The 19,673-nt window shown below is 46.7% G+C and overlaps 1 protein-coding gene across 1 annotated transcript in view; it reads left to right on the forward strand.

Moving 5' to 3' along the window:
* Positions 1–19,673, forward strand: part of sorl1 (sortilin related receptor 1) — a 66,583-nt gene that overhangs the window by 13,819 nt on the left and 33,091 nt on the right. Inside the window, exons 3-20 of the mRNA XM_022251774.2 lie at positions 1,237–1,398; positions 2,407–2,474; positions 4,340–4,529; positions 5,808–5,921; positions 6,516–6,685; positions 7,300–7,489; positions 9,205–9,393; positions 11,335–11,423; positions 12,051–12,232; positions 12,589–12,778; positions 13,141–13,266; positions 13,747–13,829; positions 14,648–14,823; positions 15,621–15,844; positions 16,177–16,429; positions 17,814–17,952; positions 18,406–18,600; positions 18,990–19,103. Coding sequence (XP_022107466.2) covers positions 1,237–1,398; positions 2,407–2,474; positions 4,340–4,529; positions 5,808–5,921; positions 6,516–6,685; positions 7,300–7,489; positions 9,205–9,393; positions 11,335–11,423; positions 12,051–12,232; positions 12,589–12,778; positions 13,141–13,266; positions 13,747–13,829; positions 14,648–14,823; positions 15,621–15,844; positions 16,177–16,429; positions 17,814–17,952; positions 18,406–18,600; positions 18,990–19,103 — 2,854 coding nt within the window. The remainder of the gene's footprint in view (positions 1–1,236; positions 1,399–2,406; positions 2,475–4,339; positions 4,530–5,807; positions 5,922–6,515; positions 6,686–7,299; positions 7,490–9,204; positions 9,394–11,334; positions 11,424–12,050; positions 12,233–12,588; positions 12,779–13,140; positions 13,267–13,746; positions 13,830–14,647; positions 14,824–15,620; positions 15,845–16,176; positions 16,430–17,813; positions 17,953–18,405; positions 18,601–18,989; positions 19,104–19,673) is intronic.

Raw genomic sequence — 19,673 nt, forward strand, 5'->3', positions numbered from 1 at the left:
TGACTACTGAATGTCTGTATGCACATACATGTACATGTAGTGCTTTATGCACTGGCCAACAAGGTTGGACATTAGATGGCAGAGGGCTGTGAGAAAGCTTTGATTAGCCCTGCAGGGGCCAATTTCATAGAGCTGCTTAAGCACAAAAGTACCTTGCTTAAAAAACAAAGGTTATCAGCTCAAAATCTAAGTGATTGTCATGCTAACCAAAAGACAGGTGATTACCATTCCAAAACAATATACAAATGTACATCACATGGAGTTTGGGCTGGTAACCTGATTTACCTGTATCAAGCAAGGTTTTTTCACGCTTAAGCAAATTTTGTGCATAAGCAGCTCTATGAAATTGACTCCACTTTTCACCCTACACAATTTAGTATCTGCTTAAAAAGCTTGAGAGAATGCCTCATTCCGGGTACACGTATGTCAAGTACAGGTAGTTACGGCTATGGCTTAAAATTATACTGGTGCCTATTGGAACAACTGCCAGATGGTGGCAGCCACATTTATGTTTATTCGCATGTGTCACTCCCACTGGCAGCCTTAGCCAATTGATTCGTTTGGATTCAGGAAGCCTGCCAATAAACAACATTTGTTGAGCTTGATTTTTTCTTTTTCCTTTGATTATTTTCCTGTTGTTTGCCCACGCCTTTTCCTGTTGTTTGCCCACGCCCTTTTCCTGTTGTTTGCCCACGCCTTTTCCTGTTGTTTGCCCACCCCCATTTCCTGTTGTTTGCCCACGCCTTTTCCTGTTGTTTGCCCACCCCCATTTCCTGTTGTTTGCCCACCCCCATTTCCTGTTGTTTGCCCACGCCCTTTTCCTGTTGTTTGCCCACGCCCTTTTCCTGTTGTTTGCCCACGCCTTTTCCTGTTGTTTGCCCACCCCCATTTCCTGTTGTTTGCCCACGCCCTTTTCCTGTTGTTTGCCCACGCCCTTTTCCTGTTGTTTGCCCACGCCCATTTCCTGTTGTTTGCCCACGCCCATTTCCTGTTGTTTGCCCACGCCCTTTTCCTGTTGTTTGCCCACGCCCTTTTCCTGTTGTTTGCCCACGCCTTTTCCTGTTGTTTGCCCACGCCCTTTTCCTGTTGTTTGCCCACGCCCATTTCCTGTTGTTTGCCCACGCCCTTTTCCTGTTGTTTGCCCACGCCCTTTTCCTGTTGTTTGCCCACGCCCTTTTCCTGTTGTTTGCCCACGCCCTTTTCCTGTTGTTTGCCCACGCCCGTGTTGGTCTGCAGTATCTCTTTGTGGACACGGTACACTCGGTGGTCTTTCGGACCGTGGACGCCGGCCGGACTTGGCAGCACTTCCACACGCCGGTCAAGATGACCACCATCTCCATGCACCAGACCGACCCAGACTTTGTCCTGGGAATGGACGACGACGACCACGACAAGAGAGTGAGTATCTACCAGTAGATGCCTATCAAACAAAACCCAAACTTCGTACATGTATGTCACGAAAACGGCAATTCCTGTGGCGAATGCAGGTATACTGGCCGGCTAAACCATTGCTTGCTTTGATCCAGTTGCCGCGGTGTAAGGATAGACCTGCGAGCAACTCGTGAATGACCTGCATTTGACTTGTGATTGACTGATGGGGACTTGTGTTCGTTAACACCACTCTGTGGAGTTGTTGAGAACTTGTGATAGACTTATGATGACTGAATAGGGACTTGCGAATACCATAAAGTTGGGTTATGATTGACTCATGACAGACTTGCGATAGACCTGTGATGACTTCTGAAGGACTTGTGAACACCTTAAGGTGGACATACGATTGACTGAAAACGGCCTTGTGATGGAATTGCGAAGTGCGATCTTATGGACTCAAGAAAGACATGTGATAGACTTATGATAACTTATGATGGACTTATGAACACCTTAACCCTAACCCCCTAGGCCTTTTTACAAGGAACCATCCTGAATCCTCCGAAATCCTTCAGTTTTCAACATGAAAAAATTGCATTCAGCCCAAATCCTCCAATATCCTCCAAAAGTTCTTGAAAATGTCAGTTGGAGATGTGCCTAACTGCCCAAATCCTTCAAAATCCTCCGGCAATTCCTGTCATTATGTTGAGGCAGTGCGAATGGCATTCTTGAGCTGTGCAGTTGATTCAAAAGAAATATCGGGCTGAACTTGTGCTTGACTAAGCATAAACAACATAATCCACGACCTTCACGTAGGGCATCCTTCGAAATCAGCCATGTACTTTTGCCATACACCCTGAATCCTCCAAATTCCTCCACTTTGCAGAAAAGGATTTGGGAGGGTTAGGGTTAAGGAGGGCCTATGATTGACTGACGACAGGCTTGGGATTGACAGCTGGATGAGTTTTTTGATGGGCCCACTTGTATTTGTGTGTTGGAGCAAATGACAGTATCTTATTTGCGCTTTGCATTGTGCAGTTGTGGAAATCGGAGAACTTTGGTGCCACCTGGCTGCTGGTGCAAAGCGACGTCAAGTCATTCTGGTGGTAAGTAGCAAGGTTTACATGTACATCTAGGACTGCACCATCTGCCCCTCTCTCTTCCCAGGCAAGGTTAGAAGCTTCCCCCTCCTCTCCTAGGACAAACAATGAAACCGACGTCCATTTGGTGGCATCTCAGGCCACACCCGCCTTGAGCAGGAGCACACCCTCATTGGTTGGAAAGAGCGGGGTTGGTCAGGAGTGTTCATTCTGTAGGTGGCGACGTGACTGCAACGTTTGCCTTTCCTAGTTGTTTGTGAACCTGAAATGGGCTGGTGGTACCAAAGGAGCCTCTGTTGCTAAGGAAATAGCACCCTCTGTTGGCCCAGCCACTGCACCCTGATGTCTTGGAAGTAAATTTGAAGACTCGTTCACCAGTGCAAACGATTTTAGAAATGAGGGATGGTAAATTTTCAACAAAGAAAAAAACTGCCTGGTCCAAATTTTACGACAGGCGGACTAGAGGAGACACTCTGGTCAGTGGAGAACTTGTTGGGGCCAAAAATCTGAATGTATCACCATGTAGAGAGAGTTTTTACACCCTCCCCCTTCCTTTGAAGCTTTGTGGAAGTTGTCTTCTCCCCTTTTAATGTGCCTGTCTCTCATGTCACACCCCGGTGCTACTCGGTTGCATGTAAAATGAGTTTGTTTACACACGGCTTGTGTAGAACTGAAAACAAAAGAAGTCTTCATAGCGCAGGGTGCAAAGATGTTATGTGGACTAGTATCCATGTACATCCACACAATCTACGTGTATCCATCATTCTGAATGAGTAAATGGGTACCTGTGAGGGCAGATGTGGTCATGTTCAGCCGTTTTCGCCTGATAAGGCAGCATTCAGGCTAGCATACTCCCCATGGGGCTGAGATGGTTTCGGGAAAGTCCAGATGGTGTGAACCCAATGTGCCGGGGTAATCCGCCCCGAGTTGAAGTGTACTTCCAAGCGTCAAAAGAAAGACAGATGGTTCTAAGTTTTCCCAAGCGGGTTCTTGCACTTGTGCTGTGTATACGCAAAGACCATACATTAAGGAATAATTTCCTTCCGCGTTCTCAGTGCGCTCTGCGTCAAACGTGCCTTTTGTCTCCTTTATAAACCTCACGCTTAAGCGGCGAGTACCAAAAAAAACCGCCCTCCTTTGTTGCGCTCGGAGCAGATGACTTTTAGCACCGAGAGACTTTTGTTTCTATAAGAACTTTTCTTTTTCATTATTATTATAGATCTGAAAGACTGTTTTAGCAGCAGTTGGGGGGGGAGGTCAGTTCTAGGGCTCCCTTGTTGCAATGGCTAGAGGAACGGTCAAGGAAATCATCCATAAGAATTCAGCTTGAAAAAAGGTTCTCACAGAGGGGGGGAAAATGAGTGTACCTCCCCAAAGTTTCTTCATGTAGGGACCTCATGAATATGGATGAGTAGTCTTTGGGCACTCCGCCAATTTACTGTCGTCTTGACCCGACCATGTCGACGGGCAAGGGAGGCAAGTTCGTGGCTTGAGTACACGGTTTTTCAGCTCTCTAGTAGACATTTTCGCCAATTGAACAGTCTTGAGTGCATGCAGCATATCAAGTAATTATTTGAGAGATTGTTGACTAGGTGCTGGGATTTTGTTACACCTTGGATTTTGTTTGACCTTGGAAATTTGGGTTAGCTGGAAATCAGTAACGATTGAGTATCATCAAGTGTGTGATTGACTAGACTTCCGTACCAGAGGATAGAACCTCAACCAATGTGGGCGCAGGACCCACGACCCCCCGGACCGATGCACACGCGTTGCCTCACTTCATTAATTAACAACTGAAAAACAACGGAATGCACGCATGAAACATGGCTATCTCTCTCTCTGTCTCTCCACATGTTCGTTGCGCACCGTAGGGGTGTGCCAGGGGTGGACAGGCCGGACACGCTGTTCGTGGAGAGGCTGGAGCCCACCGGCACCTCCACAGTGCTCAAGTCAGAGCACTACTTTGACTGGGACTGGGAGGACCAGACCGTCATCACCAACGTGGTGGACTTCGAGGTGCGGGATGAGTACATGTTTGCGACCACAAATGCATTCATACCGGTGAGTTACATTTCTTTTAACGGAGTTTTTTTATGGTAAAGCGATTTTTTGATCATGTTCCCTGAATCCACCGTGTCTCATGCAGTGTGATTTGTTGAGTGAGATGGTGCCAGATGAGTTTCAAGCCTCACTGTTGTTACGTTTTGTTACATTTTGATAACATTATTTGCAAATTTAAACAGGTGTAAGGATTCAGTTTTTAGCGAATTTCAGCATTTTTTGGTCGGATGTTGACCCTCAATTTAAGCTTTTTTTTGTACACCTGCTCTGTAAAAAAGTGTGCTGACTTCTTATACTTCAGCTTTTTGCTAGCTGTTTCCAGCTTTAATTTTAAGTGATCACTCACACCCCTGTTTAAGTGATTCATCAGTGTACATAGCTGGAATTGGTTTTGATGAGCCTTTGGTTTTTTACTCTCGTGTTCCCCAAGTGCAAGTTGAAGTGAGAAATTAATGTTCGTTTCATTTCTGTATGGGCAACTCAAATGAGGTTTAATACTGCATGAACTTTGTTGAGTCGCTGTAAGGCAAAAATGATCTTTGTTAGCGGCCTTTGTAGGTCATGCTGCAAATTCAGGGACCAGGCTTTTGTGCCCCTTTCACGCCTGCCATTTGATTTTGTAAGTGTAGCACAGGTTCTATGATTTCCAGTGAGTGATTATTAGTCATGCAAATTACCTGCCAGACAAAAAGCTGTAAGTCAGTTTTGGTGATTTTTTTTTCTCAGTCGAATTATTAAGCGCTGTTAGTCTTACTCGCAGGTTCCCCAAATGAAAAGCGTTTTCCTCAGTTTCATTTCAATTCAACACCTGAGTACGGCCTGTTAACCCCTTCGCACCGGGAAGCGGTAAGAGCCGCCGTAAAAATTTAGATCCTCAGCCCACTTTTCAGTGATTATTCTCGGCCCACGCTTGAGCGAACACGGTGGAAGAAGGCAGACCCTGGCTCTTTGTATTATATATGGTGATTGGCCTTTGTGTGTTGCCAAGAAATGAAAAGGCCGAATTTGCATCATAATCACTAGCTTCACAATAGTCCCCACTTTGAAAAGAGGTAACGGGAATGTGGAAGCGTGAATAGAGCAGCATGCCACCAAACAATCAGCCTTTTCACTGTGTAAATCGAAGCGTGCGAAGCACGCAGGGCCACAAACCGAGTATTTGCAGTTTGGCAGGTGGCCTTCGTGGCCAAGCAGGGCTGGAATTCTCGGAGTCGGCTTTCAGAAAAAAGTCCCGGCGTCAAGGGATTAATTAAAACGGACTTTGTTTTGTGGTGACAGTTCGGAGGTGAACGAAGTACGGACAGCGACACCAGGCCTTACCTGGATCTGATGGTGTCCCACAACAGGGGATCTTTCATGTACGCAGACTTCCCCTCCTGGCTCCCGAGAAGGGTAAGTTTGGTTTTTTAGTCATCAAGATTCCCTTTTAGGCTTTGGTTTCTCATAGTTTGGGGGGTTGGTCAACACAAGACCTGTGCGTTCCAAGTTAACGAGACCTCAAAATTGACGAGTGGTGTAATTTGGTAAATGACCCTGACCTCATGTGGATGCACAAAATACAGCTTGTAAGGTGCTGGCAGTACTTTGTGTACCCGTTACTTCAGCCAAAAAATGCAGCGTTTTGTAGCAAGTGGTCCTTTCATCCATGAAATTGTACCCAATTTAGGGACGCAGAAATTCTGCGCAAAGGAGTCACATGTGATTTGATTGAAATCAGCAACTCAAGGTGAAAATCCTCCCGTCACTCAAGCCTTTCCTCTAACCTTCTGTATCAGATGATGTGATGAGGGTTATTAATACCCATCCTCGCACCTCCACGAAACAGGACCGGTTTTTTATACCTCTCCCGTACTTGGTCTGTTTTGCTGTTGGTAATCCCCGCGGCCCGGCGTGAAAACAATTAGCATTGAACCCCCCCTCCCATGTGAGTACAGAGGCCTCCTGCTGACTTTGACTACGTGGCTTTTTCATCCCCCTTCGGATTAGGATTTCTACATCGCCGACGCCGACGAGGACCAGGTCTTTGTCTGCGTCAACCACGACCTGAACAAGACCAACCTGTACATCAGCGAGGTGCAGGGCACCTCCTACTCCTTGTCGCTGGAGGACATTGTCTACTTCAGCCCGGAGGGCCCCGGCAAAGACACCTGGCTGAGGTACGGCTGGGGGGAGGGGGGTGTCTGTTTTACACAGATCTGGATCGGGATTGCTGATCCTCGCGCCGGTTCACTGACACCGGAGCCTGCCCGATTGATGTCGCGGAACCGGCTTTTGGATCACTAATCAAGACCAGGATTCGTTTGAAACAAACAGGCCCTTGGAGCATTCAGTACGGTACAAGGGGTACAACAAGAGCAGGGGCTGATGCTTTGTGAGGGTTGCAAACTTGTTCGGAGGGGCCCACAGAATTTGGACATTTGTCTGTGTAATGTGTCATGGCTTCTCGCAGGGGTGAGGCTACATGTACATTTCTGAGGCTTTCTAGATGCCTTTCAGTGACAGGAAATGAACAAGACAAAAAAGATTTTCCTTTCATTATTACAAAAAAAGGGCTCGTGGGGGGGCATCACCCCTCGTTGGCACCCCCTGGAACCCCTCTTGTGTAGGCATTAAGTGTATTATACTCCAGTAAGCAAAGGGAAATTTTAAACTATAGAGGCTTTGCATGGTAGCCATCTTGCAGGGCAGTTCTTTTGTACCATATGGAAACCTCCTTTGAGCGCATCTTGTGAAACAAGAGAATTTTATGTTTTCCCACCCCCAACTCCAGCCGCTACGCCGACGATCCGTTCGTGGAGCTGCACCGGGTGGACGGGCTGCGCGGCATCTACATCGCCAACAAGTTCAACACCACCAACGGCCAGTTCACCGAGGAGAACATGGTCAGCCTCATCACCTACGACAAGGGTGGGGAGTGGAACCCCCTCCTGCCCCCGGAGTTCGAGGGCAACTGCGTACCGGTGAGTGGAGTCGGCGTCTGAATCAAGGATGTGCTGAGAATCATCAAATATGACTACTGAATATTGTCTAGATCAAGCACTGGTCATCGGGCCAGTGCTGAAAGGTCATTGTAGGAAAAGTGAAAGCTCAAAAAATTTTCCTACGGCCTTACTCTGAGAATGGAGGGAACTGTTGTATAGAAACGGACAATATTTATTTTACTTTTATTTATTAAATAAGTTTTCTGGGGCCAAGAAATTTCAGCAAATTTTGTTGCCCAATATGATGATTAAAATACTACATTTTTCAGTGAGGATCTGCCAATGCAGTTTTTCTGTAAGGACCTCTCAGCAGTGACAGGATGAGGTAGTCTGTGAATATGTGACCGGCTCCACAAAAATGGGTATTGTGGGACATTTTTTTTGCAAAATGAGTCACATACGCTTTTGAATTGGTTACATCATAAGCTTCAATTTGGTGTATTTTATATATGTACATGTATATTGATTTTTGCATATTATACACGTTAACAGAATTACTATCAGAGATAAAGTCCTTTGAAAACGGGTAGTGGAAAAAGAAATCAGCCAAGAAGAAAGTCTCTTGATACTCATAGCAACAGTTAGGTTTCTTGTATGAATTGTGCAAATATTGATATAATAGACGTCAATAAACCTGAACTCAGACAATGGAAACAGGGCCCTGTAACAAAGACCGTACTCCGAACAAAAAACCAGGCTGCTGGGCATTACCGACATTTTTCACTCTCAAAAGCGGTGATAATCCAGCCTTGTTTTGAAACAGTTTACCAGGGTTTGGGGCATTGAGAGCGAGCGGATTACCACCGGGGACAAAAGCGCTCCACCACCACAGCGATGAGCCACACAGCACCGCTAATCTGGCCCCTATTGAAAAGAGGTCAGCAGTGCACTGAACCAAGTTTGTGAACAAAAGACAGTTATACAACACCGCACAATCTGGGCTCTGTTTACAAGGCTGCTGGCCTGGCTGAAATACTCGGGCATCAATGAAGGTCACCTGTCAACTTCGAGTAGTGCCTAAAGATTACTTGGTGCAGCTATAAATGACTGTTAAATGAAATGATGAATTTTTTAAGGATTTTGAAAACGTAAAAAATGATAGTCATGCCGGCCCAGCATCATCAACATTGAAAAATGCCCCGGCATGAAGTGGTTAATACCAGAGCAGGTCACATATTTAGAACCCTCAAAACTAGATTGGTCAGGTGAAATGTCTTTGTGATGGTCTCGATTACACTAACGGTGTAATTTCCACACCATCCGCCTTGATGTGCTGAACTGATGTACCATATTGTCAGGTTCCCTTCTAGAAGACTAGTTTAATTTGCATGCCATCTGGCTGGAAATGCTTAGCACATCTGCTGTCATGGTCTAGACTACAGTACTGCTGGTGGAAATTTGTCAGGACTTTTCCTTATTTCAGGATTTTTTCATCAGGATTTTCCAGATTTTAGGATTTTTTTCAACGAACTCTTTCAAAGTCTGGAAAATGTTGGTTTACCGTCACAGTGTTTTTACGTAAAGCAATTGACGTGGAGAACCCAAACAGTGGGAATTTCAAGGGGTGCACTTAGGCAAGCATCCTACACCACTCAAGGACCTTCAAAACCTCTAGTGATTATTTTGTGGATTTTTTTGTTTTCCTCCATTCTCACCCCTGACTCTTAAAGTTTTGGACTTCCTCTCGTTTGTAGCCTAAGTGCTCCCTGCACGTGACCCAGAGGGTCAGCCAGCTCTACCCCGGCACCCGCTTCAACCCCATCCTCTCCAAGCAGTCGGCGCCCGGCATGATCATAGCCATGGGCAAGTTGGGCAGCAGCCTGGGTGCCGACGCCGACTTCAACGTGTACCGGTCGGGGTCCGCTGGGGCGACGTGGTACGAGGTACGTGCAGGCCTGCTGGGGCAGAGACCAATCTGTTTTGAGGTGACGCTAACCAGGGAAATGCACTTGGCACCGAAGCAGAGCACTAGTCCAAAATGGCACATAATCCATCAACATTAATAGTTGTTATCATAAACCCTAACCTCTAGCCGTGTTATTGAGTAACCTTTGTGAATCTGCCAAAATTCAGCACTGTGTAGTGAGCCGATGGTGTACTCTTTTGTACTTCTGGCAGGGTACCAGGTCCCACATCAAGCAAAGGTGCCAAGACTTTAACCCCAACTCCTGATGAGGCCCTTTTTGCTAGGGACCCTCCTCCATCCTTCAGAATCCTCCAAAATTTCTAGAAAATGTTACTTGGAGGTGTGGCTATTGCCCCAATCCTTCAAAATCCTCCAGCAATTCCTGTCATTATGTTGAGGCAGTGCGAATGGCATTCTTGAGCAGCACTGTTGATTCAAAAGAAATATCGGGCTGAATTTGTGTACGAATGAGCAAGAACAACACAAGGTCTAACCCACGGCCTTCACTGATTGCATCCTTCGCAATCAGCCAAGCACTTTTGCCATTCACCCGCATTCCTCCAAAACTGCCCGAAGGATTTTGGAGGATTGAGGAGAGTTAGGGTTAAAGCTGTCAGTCAAAATACAACTGAACGTGATGTTTGATTTTGGCCAATGGACCTTCCCATAAAAATATGCGGATTAGGCAGGGGCGTGCGCTAACATCACTAGTTAGCGTGCACGGCCGCCAACACTTACAGCAGTGTTGGAGAGCAGCTGTAACCATAACCTGGCGCGTTGAAGGGCAATCAAAACCATAACTGCCTTTGTCCGATACTTCAGCACTTTTTTCTCGAAACAAAGTGAAGTCTTCAGTGTCCTGAGGCTGGACAGTAACAGTTCCTTGTCTTTATATTTGGCACTCATGTCAAACCACACTGGCATAGAAACGGCGCGTATGGGCTCAGAGTTTTGCTGCATGGAGATTTGAGATTTGCTACCTCATAGATTACCAGCCAGTGGTAGTAATGCGGATGCACCTGCCCTCCTGGCATATTTCATGGAAAAGGTCCAGTCGGGGTTAAGGGGTAACTCTAAAAGAGCCGGGTTATTTTGGTCCATGTCAGGGTCGGTGGGGGGGGGGAATTCTGTCCCCCCCAAGAACTCGGCTGTGCCACGCCCGATTTTTCGGAAATTTAATATGCATGTTGAGACACTCCGCATAATTACAAATGTGAAGTTTGAACTCAATCAGACGTATGGTGGTGGTGTTACGGTCATTCGAAGTTCATGGCTACATGCATGCCAGTAGGTGTGCATTGAGCACCGCATTGGAAAATTTTGGATTTTCATCTGACCCATGTTGGGAAAATGCGCGAGAACAGTGTGTTTGATTTTTTCAAAAATGGTGTTAAAGTGACTGCAAAGAATTACTGTAAAAAATCCTAAAGGCTCAACTCCTGGGAAAAAAACATGTACTGTGGTGATAGCGGAAGAAATGTTGAGGGGGTGCCCCCCAGCTCGTTTATGGTTGAGCCTTTCAAGTGCCCGGGCACCGTAGTCAGTCACCTCATGTTTTACATTGTTTCAATGCCGAGAACGTCGGGAATCCGCCGTCCAACTCTGCTCCGATATTGTTGTAGCACATTTCTTCCCCTTGCCGAGTCTTCAGGTGTCTGTCAAGGAATGACTGAAATCATTTTGACGGCAGTTCCATGAAATGTTGACAAACTGTCCACGTTTGAGATGCAATTCACCGATGAAGGTTATTTTGTTCCTTTCACAAGCTCCGTGAATGCTGCCACCAAATGAATGGCCACCCAAAAATGACCATAATGCTTGGGACGGTTAAGATTTTAGGGAGGGTTGGAATGATGGTTTGTATAAGTGGCACTCGTAGCAGGGTGAAGTAAGCTGCATTTTCTGTAATTTATTCCAGATGTTGAGCGGGCCGTTCTTTTATGCCTTCGGGGATCATGGAGGCGTGGTCATGGCAATTACGCAGTACGGATCCACCAATGCAGTCAAGTAAGGGCCTAAGTCTCTTATTAAAGCCACCATTTGCTTGTCCCCACCTTTTTGAGGTCAACGACTCCAGACGTATGTGGCCCTTCAAATTAAATAAGTCAGACCTCTGCAGGGCCTAGCCAGATTAAGCCTCCCCCCTAATCACTAAATTTCAGACCTCTGCACAACCTGGCTAGGTTAAGTCCTGCCCTAATCACTAAGAACAGAACAAAGGCCCGTAACAAAACAGTGGCCCAGGACAGAGCAATGGCTTGTAGTGGAGAGCCTGTTTTTTTTAATCAAGTAATGGATTCAAATATCCAGACGCCCCTGCATGGCCCAAAATTAGCCTAGAATCTGTCTGAAATCAGTTTACTGGATAACTATTCCTGTCAGGATGAAGTTTTGTGGTAGCAACTAGTGTTCCCTCTGTGTACCTTTGAATGGTGAAAATTACGAGGCTGCAGTTTGAAAGATTGTGCAAATGCTGCTGAAAAGGCTCTCCTGAATCAATGTGTCTAATGTTTGCTCGTGTATCAAAAGTTGCCCGTGATGCATATTTCCCGTGGCGACAGTCAGAATTTTCGGCTAACATTTATACCGTCGACGAGTGTTTCAAAATGATTTGTTTGCGGTTGAATTTGTTAGGTATTCCGTGTCGGAGGGTGAATCGTGGACAACGGAATCCACCGAAGACGACAACACCAAAATTGTGGTGTACGGCATGATGACGGAGCCCGGGGAAAAGACCACCACCTTCACCATTTTTGGGTCGCTCACCCAGAGGCATAGCTGGCTGATCGTCCAGGTGGACTTGAGGAAGGCACTAGGTAAAAAAAAAATCTGATTCTATGAGGAGCTTGATGAAATCAGTGCCTGGTTGTCTAACTCAGACTGGCCAGCCGCGCGCGGTAAGCTTGGTGGTCGAGCGGTTAAGACATCCACACTAGTAAACAGGAGGTCATGGGTTCTAGTCCCTATCGAAGATCTTGGACAAGTGCCGAGTATTTACAGCATTTCCAAATACTCCTGTGGCGCGAGGGCAAAACCTGTAATCAAACTGCCTGGTTATTTTCTTAGCTTCCACTGTAGTCCCACGTGACCAGGCGACAGCAGTGTTGAGGATAGGAAAAGAAAAAGGGACCAAAGGGTCACAATGTCTTAATTTTGTTTGTGCGGTTCCCAGGCGCCGACTGCACGGACAGTGACTACAAGCAGTGGTCTCCCGGCGACGAGTATCCCGACTCTCACTGTCTGCTGGGGCGGAAGATGATCTTTGAGCGGCGCATTGCCCACGCGGTGTGCTACAACGGGCGGGACTACGACCGGCCCATCTCCGTCCAGAATTGCACGTGCGACAGAGAGGACTTTGAGTGGTGAGTAGCCAGACCGTCAGTCCCTTTGCATCGATTTTTATGTTATTGAAAAATGAGTTTTCCTCCACAGGCGATTAACTTCTGAGAAAACTTGATTTATTTGTTCACGATTATGCTGGGGAAAATAAATGGACTGCTTGGCTTGTAACAAATCAGTACAGGGCAATTGATATCAAAATCACTGGCCTCTGCCTGTCAGTTCAGTGACTGTTTCGGATCCATTATTTAGGGTTGATGTGAACTGTTTTCCAGTTTCTAAAGTCCTCTCTCTGAGAAAGGCCTGTGTACGTCGCATGCAAGTATTGATATGGTGGCATTTATTTTGGGTGTTGGTGATCCCTCATGTTTTGATGCCTCCGCAGTGACTTTGGCTACATCGAGAGCCACGACTGGGAGAACAGTTGTATCCGGGATCCCGAGGACCCTAACGATCCCCACCAGATTCCCAAGCCGTGCCCGGAGGGGACTTTCTACCGCCGCACGAAGGGGTACGAAAACCAGCTTTCATACTACTTTTTTTTAGAGATCAAGATACTTTCACAATATTAAAGATCCTGTTTGTTTTAGAGACTCGGATTAGAGATACATGTACCTGTAGACGGACAACAGGTTTAACCTCTTCGTGCCGGGCGACGTCTAAACAGAGGGATTCCCCTTGTCGAAATGCTGATGGCGTTTAAATAGGTCGGGCAAATTCTGTACGTAGGTTGTGTGATGTTCACTAAATGTCACACGGCACAACGCACAGAATTGTCCACACGCTCGAGTGATTCTCACTGGTATTGTGCACACACAGATGCTCGAAATAGTCCACAGAGGCTGAGCACGTTTGCAGTATAAGAACTTGACATTACATAATTATTACCTGCTACTTTGGTTGGAGTGTTCTGCCATTTTCCAGTGCCTAAACATTGCCTTGCAGATGTTTGAAATCAAGTTGGAATCTTTTTGTACCTTTTGAACTGCAGTTACCGCAAGGTGGAAGGCGACACGTGCCACGGCGGAGACGAGTACAGATATGAGGCAGATCAGGTCTCCTGTCCGGTCAAAGGTCAGCTTCAGATTCAGAACTGGGGGAAAAAAGTTAAAAAATCAGATCTGCAGACGAACAATTTAAAATGTAAAAAACTGACGCCAAAGTCCCCGATTCCAATTGTGATAACTTTGGTAATAATATTATTATTGGCCCTTAGCGGCCAGCACTAATGGTAGGGGATACATGTACTTCTGTTTTTCTTTTCATTTTTGGGGGGTAAAAATGTTTTGTTTTCTTTTTCTGACTTGAAGACCCTTATTTGTTTTTCTTGAGACCACAGAAAATACTTTTGTCGTCGTTTTTTTTTCTGCTTGTCTCTAAAATTTGTCTTTAAAAAAATCAGAGCACCGAATTAGAAAAATACGTTCACCCAACTCTGGAGGCCAGTTTGTTTCACATGGAGCTTGGTTTTGACCCGTTAGGCCGGTTCCGGTGTCGGCAAACCCACGCGATCTGGATCCGTGTGAAACAAACAGCCCCACGGCGTGTAGCTTGCAGCATGCACCATTGAGCTAATTGTTGGAGGAATACTGGGCATATTTGTCTGTGGAAATTCTGGATGGTACCCCGGGGACCAAATCGTGGTGTGTCTGGATTGCATGGCTGTGGCCAGCGGTAACAGGCATGTGTACTGGGGCTGGATTGTGTCAGTGTCTGCCTTGAGCAGAAGCATCCCCTCATTGGTTGAAGAGAGCCATGCTGGCGGGGAGTGTTCATTTTACTGGAAGCGATGTGACTGCAGCGCGCGCATTTCATAGCCTAGTGCGCAGTGCGCCTAATGGATAATCCAGCCCCATGCTTTCAACCTGTGTCCCCCCCGTCTCGCCCTGCAGAGATGCCCGAATTCATTCTCTACGCCCGCCGGACGGAGATCCACCGCTACCTCCTCAACTCCGGCCGGGACGAGCGGCTGAACCTGGACGTGTCGCTGCAGGCCGCCATCGCCCTGGACTTTGACTGGCATAACAACGTGCTGTACTGGGCCGACATTGTGGAGGATACTATCCATGTAAGTGAATGTATGAAACCCAGTCACCAGTTCGGAGCCACTGCCGTTGTGACACTGGGCTCCCATGCAGATTTTAAGCGTGCCTAAGGTGGGCGGGGGAATAACCTGTTTATTTGTGACCTGTCAACACAAAATGAGCTGAAAGTCGAAATTTTCAAAACCTCAGATATTGGTGTCGTTGAATTCAGCCGAAAGAGAGCTTTCCAATGGTTTGTACAGAACACTTAGGGTACTAAAGGTGTAAGTTAACAATGTGGCATTATTCTGGCAGCTTTGCGTCTTTGTGTCCAACATTGTTTCAACATTTCTGACCAGGCACGAACAATGCTTTTGTCAAAATTGCCGAGAAAATGACATGTTGAAATATGTGATTCTACAAATATTTGGAATTCAATAGGAGACGGGTTACTCTTTCCAAATATTGCAAACCCCCAAATTGACCTCTGCTTCAATATTACTTTGAACCCTCAAAATAAGGAAGAGTGGAATGCAAATTTACTCTCATTTTGTCGTGACAGGTCACATTTTATACCCAGTGGGTATCTCCCAAGCACATGGCTGTGTCCGGGTTTTGGTTTGGACCGAGGCTTGATGTTACGCACAAGTCAGTGGTGGTAACTGCTGGCACTTTCCACAGTCATGTCATATCAAGCCTCAGGCTACTGGTTTAGACACAACTGAAATCTTTCTTCTTCGAAGGGTGTCTTTGTATTATTAAAATCAAAGGGGAAACCACCTCGTGTAAAAATGGAGTAGTATTTTTCTCAGATGTACATTGATATCGTTACGGTGTACAGAGATACAGCCTGGAGGATGGCAACTACACCTTGATCGCTGACAAGGGACTCCAGACGGTGGAGGGCCTGGCGTTTGACTGGATCGCCCGGAACATCTACTGGGTGGACTCGGGCAACAGGAAGATCGAGGTGGCTCGGCAGGACGGACGCTTCCGCCGGATGCTGGTCAACGAGACCAAGAACCTGGACAAGCCCCGCGCCATCGCACTGGATCCCAAGAAAGGGTGCGTGTCGATCCCAGCCCGACAGCGCGTGTCGTTAGCCTTCTAGGTGTTCGTATGTTCTGGCAGAGAAACAGTGTAGATTTCTAAACCTTGTCAGGAAGTTACGGTTGCTGCAAACCCCACCCTGAGTATGATGCATCAGCAGCCTTTCGTGGGTTTGCATGTTTTTTAAGAAAACAGACAGCAACAGAGAAATGTTGGTAATCTTAGAAGTCAGAGGGCTTGATGTTTCCATTCTGGCAGAATCCCTCCCAAAGACAAAGACGGCGACGAAAATGAACGAGCCTGAAACAGATTTATAATGGTAGATTTGGTTTGGATTTGGCCCTCAGGAAGATGTACTGGACCGACTGGGGGGAGCATCCCTACATCATGCGGGCCGACATGGACGGCTTAAACGCCCAGGCAATCATCAACACCAACGTCCACTGGCCCAACGGCATCACCATCGACGACCAGCTCCAGAAGATCTACTGGACGGACGCCTACCTGGACCGCATCGAGACGGCCAACATGGATGGCACATACCGCCGGGTGCTGCTGAGCGAGGGGGTGCCACACCCGTACGCCATCGGGGTCTACAAGGTACACTCGGAAGAAGGCACTAGTTGCTGTCGAAATGGCAGGCGTCACACATGTACATGCGCTTGTACATGGTGCCTTGTGGGGTACCGGAACAATGGAAGGTACCCCACAAGGCCAGTTTGGATCCTTGTGGGGTACGAAAGTGGTACCCCACACGAATTTCACGAAATAGATATTTCAGATTTACTAAAAAAAGGAGGAATGTTCAAGTGCCATTCATCTGTCGCAAATTGAAATGTTTTATATAAGGAACATACGGTCGAAATTTCAAGCCAGGAAACTGAATTTGGTTGAAATGGCAGTGATTTGAAATTTTTTCCGTGTTGAGTGGGAGTTTTGTACACGAGAACAAAGGAAATACCCCACAAGTATACGTATGTAAGGGTGCGTGCGTGTACATGTGCATGTAACTAGCCGTTTCTATGTGGCTGCTTGCTTTGCTGTCGGGCTCGGAAAAGGTGGTGTTCTGATCTCTGATTTTTCAATGATGGCTGGCAGTGTTGTAGTGGAGTCCATCACAAGTCCCTGTAAGTCTGTCACGAGTCTGTTACACGTCATTCAGTCTTGAGCCAATTCATTAGCTATTCAACTGGGCGGTGACAGAAGCATTCCTTTGTCATTGTTCACCCTGTTTATGACTAGCCTCGTGAAAGGACTTGTGACTGGACTTGTGAAAGGACTCGAATACAATTCTGGGTGCTGGTATCCTGTCCGGAACAAAAGAGGGCGTCTGTTTTTGATACTCACCACATAGGCATGCCATGAGGCGCGCAAGTACAGGCGCGTTTGACGTGGAGCATGCTGGGTACGCATAACTAATTTATTGCATCATGTATGGTCTTTGCGTACACGCAGAACTTGTGCAAGAACCTGCTTGTAACCACTTGTCTTTCTTTTGCCGAGTGGGGGTGCACTTCAGCTCAGGCGGATAGCCTTTTAGATATTGAAATGGTGACGATAATTGTGCCTCTATGGGTGTTACTGTAACTGGGTATAAGTGCTGGTCTTTTATAGGGTTTACTGCAGGTCTACGACAAAGTGTGTCAGTGTTTTCAATGTTTTCACAAAACCAGACACAAAACCATTCATAAGGCAAGACAAAAGATCAGACACAAAACCATTCACAAGACGAGACGCAACACCATTCACCAGACCAGACACACAACCATTCACAAGATCAGGCACAAGTAACAGGGTTAACATTGACAGAGGAAAGCCTTTGTTGCCGTTCATTTGAATAGCTTGTGACTTTCATTCGGCCTGGAGGTCATGTGTTGGTCGTGTGGTAGCCCCGTGGGGTCTTGCGAGGGTTTTAAAAAGGTCTCCAAGACAACACAAGAACGTGTCCGCGGTTAATTGAGTTTTTTTAATTTCTTTCTTTTAGGATGACATATACTGGGATGACTGGCAGTTGGAGTCCATTTTGAAGGCCGACAAGTATGTTGGAGGGAGCCGAACGACCGTTCTGGGTAACCTCACTGGTGTGATGGACCTGAAGATCTTCCAGAATGCCTCTCAACAAGGTATATTCTTGGTATCCTCACTGGCATAATGGATCTTAAGGTCTTGCCGAATGCTTCCCAACAAGGTGCCTCACTGGGATTTTGGATCTTAGCATCTTCCCAAATGCTCCACAACGTACTTGCTAGGTAACCTTTTGGAAAAAGTGGGATGTTGAAAGAATGTTACATTCAACGCACACGCCTCATCACGCAGATTTTGGGGAAACAGAATTGCCCAGCAAGTTGGTCCTAATTCGCCGAACCAAAGAAACTGACCCCTTAACGCGGTGCAGGACTGTCCAACTGCAGTGTGACAAACTCCAAGTGGGTGGGTGGGACTTCATCTGGCAAGGCCATTACCGGCCAAAGGGATCAAGCACAGCCTGGGGTTTCAGCACTGGAGCCACACCCCCAGGTCCTGTTTGCACCCCTAAAGCATTCCCTCTTCCCCTGGCATGCTCCCATCCCCTACAGGTCAGAACCCCTGTAAAGTCAACAACGGTGGCTGCAGCCACCTGTGCATCGCCGTGGCCAGCTCCACGGGGGAACTGACCCGCCGCTGCCTGTGTGCCGACGGCTTCCCCAAGTCCACATCAGACATCGGCGAGGTCTGCCGTTGCGAGAACGGGGAGGCCATGCAACCGGACGGCACCTGCAAACCACCCTCAGGTATGCATTGGGATGCTTCATGCATATTCATAAGCAAAATGCCCTCTCCCCTGATTTCAAAATCAACGTTTGCATTCTGAATGTCTGTTTGAACTACGGGTAAGTTGGTTCAACCTTGACAACACCATAAGCCTGCATGTTGCCAATGCATGTAATTTTCAGTCATGTTAAAAAAAAAGGCAGGGGGTTTTGGGATGCAGCTAATAAATTGGGCACAGTTTCTCAGTGTCTGTGAAGATTCATCTCTGACCGGATCCCACAGAGTGACTCATCAGGCCTCGTTTCCAGTAATTCAGTTTTAGTTTACATGAGAAAGAGCGAACCGATGTTTTGGAGGTACGGTATTAGAGGGAAGTTTAGCCGGTAATTTTATCGGTGAAACGTTGCAGGTCACACATGCCAGCACGACCAGTTCACCTGCGGCAGCGGCAACTGCATACCCATGTCGTGGAGGTGTGACCATGACAACGACTGTGGAGATATGACGGACGAATTGGACTGCCGTAAGTCATCTTTAGGTTTTAAAAGAGTGTGACAGAGAGAAAAATGCACTGCATGCATCCGTACATCTTTCACTCGCAAGTCCGCTAAAGCTGTGCAAAATTACTCAAAGAGGCAGTGATGTGATAAATGTGGTGAGTCATTCAATGAGTCACAGAATAACTGAATTAGTCATAACTGAAAGAAGTTGAATTGAGTCAGCTCATGGCCATGTTGAGTCTTTAACAATTTGGAACCCGAGTCAGGCTTGAGTGGAGTCAACTACTTTGCTGAAGGTTTTCCTCACATGTTGAATACAGGAAAGGAACTTGGGGGTTTGAAAAGATTAAGAGAGAAAATGAAAGAAGTCCTCACAGTGTACATAGTGAAGACTTTGTGTAGTTTTGCAGCAGTCCTCAGAAGGTTTTCCCCTCATTCAGGGAAGGAATTTGGGGTTTTTAAAGATTAAGAGGAACATTTTACTCATTAAACTGCACAATCTTCTTGACTTCCCACATTAACTCCACATTGCTGGAAAGGCGAATAGGCAGTTGATTACCAGCGGTGTGACTACACCCCAGGGCCTGGTCCCT

The sequence above is a fragment of the Acanthaster planci genome, linkage group LG10 (assembly GCF_054643075.1).
Source record: "Acanthaster planci isolate LZ-2023a linkage group LG10, COTS_SCS, whole genome shotgun sequence".
Lineage (NCBI taxonomy): Eukaryota > Metazoa > Echinodermata > Asteroidea > Valvatida > Acanthasteridae > Acanthaster > Acanthaster planci.